Source organism: Megalobrama amblycephala, linkage group LG2 (assembly GCF_018812025.1).
Source record: "Megalobrama amblycephala isolate DHTTF-2021 linkage group LG2, ASM1881202v1, whole genome shotgun sequence".
NCBI classification, from domain to species: domain Eukaryota; kingdom Metazoa; phylum Chordata; class Actinopteri; order Cypriniformes; family Xenocyprididae; genus Megalobrama; species Megalobrama amblycephala.
The window spans coordinates 44394153-44407201 of record NC_063045.1 but is presented as its reverse complement, the minus strand read 5'-3'; the positions used below and the strand labels follow the sequence as shown (position 1 = coordinate 44407201).

Sequence of the window (13049 nt, the reverse complement as noted above, 5' to 3'; positions counted from 1 at the left end):
TTATGAGTTAGGGGTGTTGGGTGGGGGGTGTAGTCTTATCCAGGAGTAGGTTTTTTTTTTTTTTTTTTTTTTTTTGCCCAATGAGAAGATCTATGACCTGGACTCCCTTTGGATTTACACACTCCACAAAAGACTGTTGGTGTTGGGTTTACTTTAAAACAATTTTTTTTCACTCAGAAATTGTTAACTATTTTTTATTTGAAGTTTTTTTTGTTTTTTTTTCTGATGCAATTCATTTTTATTTGTGGATTGAAGACCACTGAAAAGATCTTTAGAAGCATGTCATACAAAACTGACATTTTATAATTTAACACAGTTTCATAATGAACATATTTCTGCACTTTCTTAATGCAATAATTGGTATTGTGAGTAAATGGACAGCTTGAATGACTGAATCTGTTCACTTTCAAAAGAAAAAACTCTGCTCGTTACATAACCCTGGTTCTTACATCACGACTTTTGTATTTTCATCACACTCTTAGAAAAGAATCAGACCCTCTGGTTTAAGATAAGACATCTCAATCACAATAAAAGGACTCTTGATCTCCTGAGAAAAATGTATAACATGATTAAAGGGCATATAAAAAACTGTGAAATATGAAAGAGATCAGGGAATCTCCTAGTGGCACAGAAAAAGATTAATAAGACTATTTCTCGTGAGTTACAGTATAAAAAAAGTTAAATAAAAGTTAGTAAAGGCTTAAACTTATGTCTGAAGCCACTGAGGGCTCTCTAAAACAGTTGGCCCTTTGTAAGATGTTTCCAACTTCACCTTTAGTTCAGCTGCAGTTACAGCGAGGGGCGTTCATGTCTGTTCAATATCTCTCAGGATGTGTCAGAGCTGTCAGGACACAGGGCTCCGTGAGGTTGTTTTCTGGAGATTTCAGCAGAGGGCATGTAGATTGGCTTTGTTTTTGAGTGAGATACTGGAGGTTTTTTCTTCGGGGCCCAAATCAAATACCAATCAAAATTGTTTAGTGTACAGAAATAACAACAACAAAAAAGTTACATATTGTAAATGCAGCTTCGCAGAAAATGTACGTTTCTATGTTATAATCAGGAAGTATTCTGTTATCAATAAGAGATAAGTGTGTCAAAGTTTGTTTTGGTTGTGCTTTGGCTCCTCTGTGTGACTGTGTGGATGAATACTATTATCCTACTGCTCATAAAACATTCATTACTAAGCATAAAGAGAGATAACCAGTTTAGATGGAAAGGATCTCAAGCTGGCTAGCTGAAGAAGTTACTGTAGTTTATAATAGACACAGTATTTTCTTAAATAAATTCCAGCACAGTGCTACAACAACCATAATGAAATGTGCCTTCACAATAGATAATTCTTTACAATGAACTCTGTTAGAGAGCTACATTTGGCAATTTATCTTAAATAAAATACCTTACTCACCTGCTGAGTAATAAAAACACCACTTCTGTGTCGCTTTTACAACATTTCAAATCCCTCGGTTCATCTCCAAAAAGTCAAGTCAATGTTGATTCTTGTTTTATAACGAGCTCTATCGCATTCTCTTTTTGATAGTTCACCCTCTCTGGATATAATTTGGGTGCATAAGTGGAGCTAGAAGGTCCGACCACACCCTAACCCTACCCATAACTCTATTCCTCCACCCATTAGATCTACAGAGGTGGAGCTGGACTAGGTCAAGCTCAACACATGACGTCCAGAGAAGTGGAGCTCAGGTTGGAGCTCGACGTCATCAGGTTGGAGATTAACCATGCTCTGTTTCAACCTTGCTCGTTCAGTGTCATAACTATCTTATGCCACTTCCACACCAAACGTGAGTCAAAGTAGCCGGAGCAACTTTTCTCTATTTACGAATATGATGAGACATGCACAGGCGAGTGACACATGTACGCAATTTCCCACAAAAACCAGCGCAACAGGTCAAAAATATAAACACTTATAATAGGCTTACCTTCTTACCAAACATGTTTTGGAAGGATTGGTGATGTATTCACTCATTATTTAAATGTTGCTAATTTTTAACAAAAAAGTTACATAGTGTGCCTTTAAGTTATGTTGTTAGCAGGGCTTGACATTAACTTTTTTGCTCACCGGCCACTTTTGATAGTGGTTTTCCAAAGTTTCTAGCCACTCAGCATTTTCACTGGCCACAGTTTTGACATCAACACTATGGGGATAAAATATAATTTAATATCTCATAATATCTCATTATATCTCATAATTTGGCAGCAGGTATATTAGGCTGCTGTCACTTTAAGACCTGACGCATGGATCCATTATACCGTTATAGGCTACTGTGAGTAAAATTATGCGCAATGCGCACAATCTCGTGCTGAAATTCAAACCCTGTAACACCAACAATATTCATCCGGAGCGAATGAAACACGTGAGTGAGGGGACGCGAGTTTGTGTGTCAACTTACTGTTGGAGAGATGAGAGAAGTGTTTCAGATATTTCAGTATTGATATGTATCGAAAAATCTATATTTTTTTTTATAACACTACATTGCACTTAGTTTATTATTTCAGATGCCTTTTTAAAAGACTACAATTGAAAAATGTATATATAAAATTCAATCCACCAAAGTGGCTATAAGGAGTGACTGCTTTACACGCCACTGCTGAAATCCACCAGCATTTGGCGGGTGTTAATGTCAAGCCCTGGTTGTTAGTAAACTTGCATTCAGTTTAGCAGAAAAATATAAAAATCCAAACTATGCACCATTACATTGTTAGTTACATTTAGTATTGTCATTATTATAATTATTATTTGTATTTAGCATTGTTTCGTTCCCTGTCTGTGACTTTATCAGAACAGACCTGCAAAACATTTTCAGGTCACGACCCACCAGCTGTGATAAAGTGAACTGGATAAGATATTGAGTTCATAGGGGTGAAAACAGGATGATGACTTTATCTGTAAGTAAATAAACTATGTACAGTTGTTTATTTGTTTATTCACAGCAGTGGATTATCAGGAGAGAGAGATAAAAGGGGTGCTGGTGAAACATGCGAGTTAAGTGTGGAGGGATGGTGGAAAACGAGATATATCCTGAGAGTCATAAAAGAGGAAAACCTGCCTTCCTGTCCTTGGAGCCAGGATTTCCGCAGTAAAGTCCGCAGAGCGCGCTGAGGTGTCGCAGAAACGTTACTCCTGTCCCATGACCTCTGCAGGCCTCCACTTCCACTCCGCAGACAGACAGGAGACTGTGAATATGTAACCTTCCTCTAATACACTTCCACACACAATCCAGAAATAACAGACACGTAAACAGATGGGAATTTATCAGAATGTTTTATTTTTTATAGTTATCATTATATCAGGTATAACACACAAAAATCACAAAATGTTAGACAAGTCTGGCTCAGATCCTTAACATTTTTCCTTTTCTTTTTTCTTTTTTCATTTTCTTTTCTTTTTTATTTTTTTTTTATACAGTAAAACAAACAAAAATGGCAATGAACCTGAAAACAAACTCTGAGAGGAGAGGTATCGATGTAACGCAATCTGAAAACTCTCAACAATCTGAAATTCATCAATAATGATACAAATCAGAAAGGTCATTATAATCATAACAGCTAGGATGACTGGAATCATACACGTGCCACAATATCCTGTACCTCATGTAAAGCAAACAAATTTCATGTGTTAAATATACAGTACAAAGACATTCAGTTCATAAAAGTGTACTGACTCTGTTCTAAGCACCAACTTGTGAGATTAAATTCATGTTTTCAAACCTACAGATCATTTATACAGACAGAGAGACCCGGGAGGGGGAGGGGGATCAGCACCATTTTGAATCAGACGTTCCCCCGTAAGCCTCACCACATCAGCACAACAGAAAGATTTACAAAATACGTATGTCTCCGAAAAGAGAAGCATCACAAACAATCAATAAATATATAAAAAAAAAGGAAAAGTCAAGTAAATAAATAAAAAACAAAAACAAAGAGTAATTCAATTATGATTCAAAAAATTTTAAGTTCAGAAAATCAAAAGGATGAAATCAATCGAGAAATGCTTCAAAAGCCACAAGTTCGCAGGAATGATTTTTTTTGAGTTGTACAAAAAAGATTCACTTAACACACATAAGGTTTTCCAGACAAATGCAATCAAATAAGTTTTAGATTAAACCCGTATTTTTTGGAATAACTGTTACATATACTGTACGTCACGTGATATTTTAATGCTCTAAGAAAATGTCATTATTTACTTAATCAAATACCATGAAATCACCTTTTGTCTAAATGCATATCACAAGGCCCAAATGGTGTTAGTCTAGACTGTTAAAAAAGTTTTTTTTCCTCTTTCTGAAAACCTTTGACAACTTAAAAAAATAGCACCCAGTAAAATATGCAAATACCATTTACAAAGGTCAGACTTGTAGTAAATATGACATGACCGAAACAACAGAAAAAAAAAAAATGTAATGCCACTGCAATGGTCATCAGCTCCAAGAGAAATGAATCCCCTGCTTGTATATACATTGTATCAAAGCACCACTCAGATAAACCAGAGACATAGAATAACTGGACTGGTGAAATCGTCTTCCATTTGCATAAAAAAGTAAACTACATCAGTACCTGAATTAATGCACATGTTCGGCAAGTTGACAATTTTTTTTTTTTTTTTTAAAAAAGGAATCACAGCAGTTATCCATTGTGGATGGATGACCTGATAGCCAAGTTACACATTATTGTTAGAGTCCAATGATGTAGCACCACTCTAGTCATTCTATAATCAGGAACATGAGAACTATCAGATGTCCCGTCAGTAGCTGGCTGAGGGGAAGACGACTGAGCTGGAGAGACATCTGCTGATAGTATTGTAAACAATGTAAAGTAAACAGCGATTTGATTGGCTGTTCTTTAAGTCTGCAGTAGTGGTTTTGGTAAAAAAAAGAAGAAAAAAAAAAAGAACGAAAGGTTTGTGCCGCTGATTTGGGGCAGGAGGGAGGGAGATTTGGTTATGGCTGTGTAGTTTCAGACATCAAGTTTACCTACAGCATGGAACTGGAGCCTGGGAAGAGAAAACGCGTGAATTAGAAATGTTACATGTGTAAAATGTACATGGTATCATAGTGACAATGCTGATATCTAGAGAGCAGATATCTTATGATGATGGATTATTTTATTTTATTTTAAACATGTCCAGTTCACATTTCATAAACAATATCATTTCTATTTTTCATAATGAAAAAGAAAAAGAAAAATATAGCAATATCTATTTTATTTCATTTTAGTTTTGTTTATTTTTAATTTTAAAAATGTCCAGGACACATTTCAAAAAGTATAAATTCTATTTTGCACCATGAAAACGATGCCTATTTTTATAAAAAATAATATCTAATGATATTTTTATTTTATTTTTTTAATATGTATATGTACATTTGAAAAAATATTGTAAATTCTATTTTGCGTACTGAAAATGAAGCTAAGTAAATAAATAAATAAAAATATCATTACATGTTGATACTTTTGTCCAGGTCATGTCACAAAAATACTGCATAATGAAAATGAAGTCTATTTTTAAAACAAATAAAAATAAAGTAAAAAATATCTATCATTATATACTTTATTTTAAACTAGTCCAAGTCACATTTTAGAAAAATATTATAAATAAATAAAAATATTTTTTACATAATTTTTATTTTTTTTAATAGTGTGGCAGGTCTTCTTGTGCTTGAATGGTTTAAAGTCATATCTAAATTCACACAAAGGAATTGATAATAAGGTTAATCAAAATTTCTATTGTATAACAAGTATCTGATTCCTATGGAAGCTTGTTTCTGCCATGATATAAAAAATAAAAAAGTTAATTGGGACTTTTTATCTCACAATTCTGACTTTTTTTTAAACACAATATGAGTTATAAAGTGAGAATTATGTGATATAAAGTCAGAATTGCGAGCTATAAGTCAGAATTGCATGATATAGTCAGAACCGCGAGCTATAAGTCAGAATTGCGAGCTATAAGTCAGAATTGCGTGATATAGTCAGAATTGTGAGTTATTAGTCAGAATTGCGTGATATAGTCAGAATTGCGTGATATAAAGTCAGAATTGTGAGTTATAAGTCAGAATTGTGATATAAAGTCAGAATTGTGAGTTATAAGTCAGAATTGTGAGATATAAAGTCAGAATTGTGAGTTATTAGTCAGAATTGCGTGATATAGTCAGAATTGCGAGCTATAAGTCAGAATTGTGTGTTATAAGTCAGAATTGTGATATAAAGTCAGAATTGTGAGTTATAAGTCAGAATTGTGAAATATAGTCAGAATTGCGAGCTATAAGTCAGAATTGCGAGCTATAAGTCAGAATTGCGAGCTATAAGTCAGAATTGCGTGATATAGTCAGAATTGTGAGTTATTAGTCATAATTGCGTGATATAGTCAGAATTGCGTGATATAAAGTCAGAATTGTGAGTTATAAGTCAGAATTGTGATATAAAGTCAGAATTGTGAGTTATAAGTCAGAATTGTGAGATATAAAGTCAGAATTGTGAGTTATTAGTCAGAATTGCGTGATATAGTCAGAATTGCGAGCTATAAGTCAGAATTGTGAGTTATAAGTCAGAATTGTGAGTTATAAGTCAGAATTGTGATATAAAGTCAGAATTGTGAGTTATAAGTCAGAATTGTGAGTTATAAGTCAGAATTGTGATATAAAGTCAGAATTGTGAGTTATAAGTCAGAATTGTGTGATATAAAGTCAGAATTGCGTGATATAAAGTCAGAATTGCGAGCTATACGTCAGAATTGCGAGCTATAAGTCAGAATTGCGAGCTATAAGTCAGAATTGCGTGATATAGTCAGAATTGTGAGTTATAAGTCAGAATTGTGATATAAAGTCAGAATTGTGAGTTATAAGTCAGAATTGTGAGTTATAAGTCAGAATTGTGAGATATAGTCAGAATTGCGAGCTATAAGTCAGAATCAGAATTGCGTGATATAAAGTCAGAATTATGTGATATAAAGTCAGAATTGTGAGTTATAAGTCAGAATTGCGTGATATAGTCAGAATTGTGAGTTATAAGTCAGAATTGCGTGATATAGTCAGAATTGTGAGTTATAAGTCAGAATTGCATGATATAGTCAGAATTGTGTGTTATAAGTCAGAATTGTGTGATATAAAGTCAGAATTGCGTGATATAAAGTCAGAATTGCGAGCTATAAGTCAGAATTGCGTGATATAGTCAGAATTATGTGATATAAAGTCAGAATTGCATGATATAGTCAGAATTGTGAGTTATAAGTCAGAATTGCGTGATATAGTCAGAATTGTATGTTATAAGTCAGAATTGCGTGATATAAAGTCAGAATTGCGAGCTATAAGTCAGAATTGCGTGATATAGTCAGAATTGCGAGCTATAAGTCAGAATCAGAATTGCGTGATATAAAGTCAGAATTATGTGATATAAAGTCAGAATTGTGAGTTATAAGTCAGAATTGCGTGATATAGTCAGAATTGTGAGTTATAAGTCAGAATTGCGTGATATAGTCAGAATTGTGAGTTATAAGTCAGAATTGTGTGATATAAAGTCAGAATTGCGAGCTATAAGTCAGAATTGCGTGATATAGTCAGAATTATGTGATATAAAGTCAGAATTGCATGATATAGTCAGAATTGTGAGTTATAAGTCAGAATTGCGTGATATAGTCAGAATTGTGAGTTATAAGTCAGAATTGCGTGATATAGTCAGAATTGTATGTTATAAGTCAGAATTGCGTGATATAAAGTCAGAATTGCGAGCTATAAGTCAGAATTGCGTGATATAGTCAGAATTGCGAGCTATAAGTCAGAATCAGAATTGCGTGATATAAAGTCAGAATTATGTGATATAAAGTCAGAATTGTGAGTTATAAGTCAGAATTGCGTGATATAGTCAGAATTGTGAGTTATAAGTCAGAATTGTGTGATATAAAGTCAGAATTGTGAGTTATAAGTCAGAATTGCGTGATATAAAGGCAGAATTGTGAGTTATAAGTCAGAATTGCGTGATATAGTCAGAATTGCGAGCTATAAGTCAGAATTGCGTGATATAGTCAGAATTGCGAGGTATAAGACAGAATTGCATGATATAGTCAGAATTGCATGATATAAAGTCAGAATTGTGAGTTATAAGTCAGAATTGCGTGATATAAAGTCAGAATTGTGTGATATAAAGTCAGAATTGTGAGTTATAAGTCAGAATTGCGTGATATAAAGGCAGAATTGTGAGTTATAAGTCAGAATTGCGTGATATAGTCAGAATTGCATGATATAAAGTCAGAATTGCGTGATATAAAGTCAGAATTGCGTGATATAAAGTCAGAATTGTGTGATGTAAAGTCAGAATTGCGTGATATAAAGTCAGAATTGTGTGATATAAAGTCAGAATTGCGAGCTATAAGTCAGAATTGCGTGATATAAAGTCAGAATTGTGTGATATAAAGTCAGAATTGCGTGATATAAAGTCAGAATTGCGTGATATAGTCAGAATTGCGAGCTATAAGTCAGAATTGCGTGATATAGTCAGAATTGTGAGCTATAAGTCAGAATTGTGTGTTATAAGTCAGAATTGTGATATAAGGTCAGAATTCCATGATATAAAGTCAGAATTGTGAGTTTTAAGTCAGAGTTGCGTGATATAAAGTCAGAATTGTGTGATATAAACTCATGTATGCGAGTGTTTGTCTTACCAGGGTGAAGTTATCATATGTGTTCATCAGCTCATCGATGCGGTACTGCTCCAGCACCACCACCCCGGTCAGACCGTGGCTCCTCTCCCGAGCGCAGTCCTCACAGTGAACCACATACGTCTTCCTACTGCTGTTCTCACTGGTCACAAACAGCAGGTTAAACACCTCCACCTGTTCACACATGCATACACAGTCAGATACATGAAGAAAATACGTGTCATGACCGAATAATATTTGCCATCAGTGCATTTTGTGGTCCTCACATCACACTCGTTGCAGTAATACGCTGGCTCATCCTTCACCCTGCTCTGATAGGAGATCTTCTTCCCTGCAGACACCAGCTGGTCCCTCAAAATCTGAATGTGTTTGATGGACTGGAGGAGACAATGTCTAAAAGAGTAGACAAGAAGGCGGTGGAACTATAAAATCATTTAAAGTAGGTCTCATTGATATAAACACTTCAACACTGCACTCACTTGATCATCTTGAACGTGTTTGGGTCTGTGATCTTGATTGTGCGGGCGACGTTCCAGGACACGTGAATCATAGGGACGATCGATTTGACTTTCTTGATCTCGTTCCACTCAAAGCGCTCAAGAGCCAGCTGATATTGATAGGCTGGGAAGACAAAGGGAATATAATGAAAAATAAGTCATGATATGAAGCATGTGACAGATATATTTACAGTAAATGCTTTACAAATGTCTTTGGCGCCTCCTACTGACTCACCGTTTAAAGGGCCCACGTTCCAGGCGATATTGTTGCACCAGCCCACGGCCTGGACCCAATGCACAGTGCCAGCGTTGATCCACACCAGGTCACCAGGTCTCTGAATGAAGCGGTACACTGGGATGTTTGAACGGTACAGGTCTTCCAGAACAGGCCACCACGAGCCTGTCAGATAGTCCACGCCATGCCTAACACACAGAAGAGACACATAGCTTTATATTTGGATACATTTTTTAATCTAAAATGTCATGCTAAGCTATAAAGATATCTAAAAGAATGTGTGAGTGATCCAAAACTTACTTTTCACAGAAATCACTGATGGCTTTCCAATAGTGTTCATGGACAGCAAACCACTCACAGTCTCCAGGGCCAATATTGATGTTCACTGAACAGAAGTTATTATTTTCCTGATGTCCTAGAGAGAAGACAGAATTTCACTTTTTAAAAAGGTTTGTTTTATTTTATTTACATTTTATACATGTCCAGGTCACATTTCGCAAAATATTCGAAGTCATATATTGCATAATGAAAATGAAATCAAAACGATAAAATGAAAATTAAGTCTAATTAATAAATAAATAAATTAAATATTTCTCATTGATTATGTGTGCTTGGGAGAGAGTGAGAAGGTTTTGTTATTCTCAAGGAAACCAAACTTCCAAAAAAACAGTAAAACTTATAACAGTAAAACTCTACAAGGAAAACAACCTGATAAATCAATTTAAAGGGATAGTTCACCACCCAAAAATTAAGATTGTCATCATTTACTCACTTTCAAGTTGTTCAAAAACCTGTTAAAAACAGTTGATGGGCCCCACTATGGAAGTCAAAAGAAAGAAATTCATACAGTTCTGGAACAGCTTGAGGGTGAGTAAACAGAATTTTCATTTTTGGGTGAACTAACCCTTTAATAATATCCTATTTCTAATTAAGCTAGAGAAGTCTCAAATACATGAATATGAACATCATGTGTGCGTACACCGACCTGGTGTTCGGCTGCCAGGGACCTTCATATAAAGCTGGACTGTGTTCATGCCCAGTATAGTGTGGCCGACGTGACTCAGCATGTTGGCGCTCGAGGACACTCGCATGAAGGCAGGCAACTTCAACAACTCCTGCAGCTGCGGCTTCCACCTGAAGACAAGTACCCACATTCCTATACTCACGCCAATGCAAGTAATAATTGCACTCATAAAAGTAGAAAAATACTAAATAGTCTCCCTGTCCAACATTAATTTATGGACTAATGTACCAGTAATATCAAAGTGAACATCTCTCACCGTTTTGGGTCAGATAAGTCAATGTTGGTTCCAAATTTGATGATTTTTCCAATGGCTTTCTGCTCTGAGCTGTTAAAAAAAAAAAAAATTTTTAAGAGACAGCAGATCATATAAATAAATAAATACTATTCCATCTGGTCCTGTTAATAGCAGTCTATGTATTGTTGAGTGATAATTTAACCATTAACCAATATTTTTGAGTTTTACCTGGCTGTGGAGATAGTAGACCCAGTGTTGATTTGTAAGTTGGATTTTGTCACATTTTTTTTCTCCGATTTGTCTTCCTCCTCCTCATCTTCACTGTCTTTCTCTTCCTGAAAATATAGATAATTTTAATTGAATCTTAAATTGGTTGTTTTGAGTGGGGGTGTGTGTCTGTGTGATTATAGCGATTGTGGCTGTGGGTACCTATCACTTCCAGGCGATTGCCTGGAACCTCAGCACCATCAAACTGCAATACCCTTCCTCTGAGGGGAGGAGAAGGGACACTTCACGTAATAATTTGTTACTTTATAGAATATGACTTCATGGGGTGAGGCATACTGTTATGCCATAAACACAGTGTTTTCCCATCTAGACTTTCTCACACTTAGGAGATGTGACTCCAGTTAAGTGTGAGATAGTGTTGTTTTCTGATACCACCAAGGCGCTCTTGGTAACAGTGTCTACCTGTAAGCTCTCCTGGAAACTGGATGCTTGGTATTGTGCGTATTTAGCGATGGTTGTGTGAGATCTGCTACTTTCACAGGGCCAGGTCTGAGCGGATCCTGAATGGTTCCAGTTCTCGTCCGCCGGCTGCTGCACCTGAGTCCTCACCTCCACTGCATGCTCAGAGTTGGCCTCCACCAGGGATTTAGTGGAGAACAGACCCAGATCTACCAGAAAGACAAGAAAGTCATGGTAAAAAAAATTCTAAAAGATTCCTATTGGAATTTTATCATGAATTGGATGTGCATTTTTGATATAACATGCTAACAACACAAAAAAACTAGATCTTTGAGGTTCAGACAAATAGGGCTGGGCAACAAACTCAAGTTCCTCCGACATTTCTCTTTAAAAATTCTTGTATTAGACTTCTAATTCATGACCAGTGTTTTGTTTTGCTATGTCCTCTGTGCTCGTTCGTCAATACGTCATGCGTCATGCGTCGTGTTAGAGGTCACTCTTCGACCGGATCTAGACTTGTGTACAGCCGTTACAGTTATTATAGTTTATAAAGTTATAAATATCTGTATGGATTACTTTTATGATGGATGGATGTGCTTTTTTGGGCTTCAAAAAAAATTGCACTATTCACTCCCATTATAAAGCTTGGAAGAGCCAGGATATTTTTTAATATAACTCAGATTGTGTTTGGCTGAAAAGACGAAAGACGTATACACTTAGGATGGAGTAAATTATGAAACAATTTTCATTTCTGGGTGAACAATCCCTTTGAGCATCATAAAATAAGTTCAGCCTCAAGTGGTGAGTTTAAAAGACTTTCAAAAAACTCTCAAAAACAAATTTTTGAACAGTAGTCTATTCTGTCAAATTATTGTATAATCAATAAATGTTAAATAAACATTAACTTTTTGTACTTTTGTAAATAATTAGTTCTGCTGTTTGTCTGAAAGTTTCCAGGACCGCTGTTTGCTATGATAGTGTCTTTACTGAGAAGTTGCCATCTCTTAAAGTTCTTCCTGTTTTCTTCTATCTGTCTTTGTTCTGTAAATGTGTGTGTGTTTGAGAGATTGTGTTTTCTCACTGAGACGGAGTGATCCAGCCAGTCCTCTGATGACAGTGACAGCATTTTTAGGGTCTGTGCAGAATTGCAGTAGCACGGGAGAGAAAGCGTCTCTTTTACTCTCCAGCTAAAAATACAAAAGCATGCACACAAAGTAAGAATAGGACACTGTGACAATCAAACAGACAACTTAAATGGTTATTGTTGTTTTTTGTTAAAACAACAACAATCTTGCCTTTTTTTTACTCATGTAGACCTCTAACATGTCAATATAAACTAATGTCTGACAGAGCATATTATCGATAATTTACATTAATAAAACTGATTGGCCTGAACTCACATAAATGCTTGGCGTTGGAGGGTTCAGTTTCTCTCTGGGAATAAGAGTCTCGCTGGACAGGGCAGGCTTCACCGAAAACGCTGGGAGCAGGTACGACTCCCGAAACTTGCTCTTGATGTTTGCCCCCCTGTCATAGTAAGAGAGAGTGTAGGTGTATGTGTAAATGCAGGAAGAAAGTAAGAAAGAGAGAAAAACTAAGCAAGAGACATGATTCATATTCCCCATCAAAGTCATAATAATAATTAAATTATAGAGTGGTAAACATGCTGTTTTGATGGTAGGATGTTGTGAATGGTTGCTAGGGTAGCA

The 13049-nt window shown here is 35.7% G+C and overlaps 1 protein-coding gene across 4 annotated transcripts in view; it reads right to left on the bottom strand.

The window, feature by feature from the left end:
* Positions 1-3260: 3260 nt before the first annotated feature.
* The window catches only part of kdm6bb (lysine (K)-specific demethylase 6B, b), a 37204-nt gene continuing 27415 nt past the window's right edge, over positions 3261-13049 (bottom strand). For all 4 annotated transcript variants that reach the window (XM_048178113.1, XM_048178122.1, XM_048178126.1 and 1 more), the window contains 12 exons: positions 12741-12867; positions 12422-12527; positions 11344-11549; positions 10882-10988; positions 10675-10743; positions 10380-10528; positions 9695-9809; positions 9395-9582; positions 9142-9283; positions 8929-9055; positions 8666-8836; positions 3261-5005 (listed from right to left, as the gene is read on the bottom strand). In XM_048178113.1, the coding sequence (XP_048034070.1) occupies positions 4982-5005; positions 8666-8836; positions 8929-9055; positions 9142-9283; positions 9395-9582; positions 9695-9809; positions 10380-10528; positions 10675-10743; positions 10882-10988; positions 11344-11549; positions 12422-12527; positions 12741-12867 (1531 nt within the window). In that variant the 3' untranslated portion in view covers positions 3261-4981. The remainder of the gene's footprint in view (positions 5006-8665; positions 8837-8928; positions 9056-9141; positions 9284-9394; positions 9583-9694; positions 9810-10379; positions 10529-10674; positions 10744-10881; positions 10989-11343; positions 11550-12421; positions 12528-12740; positions 12868-13049) is intronic.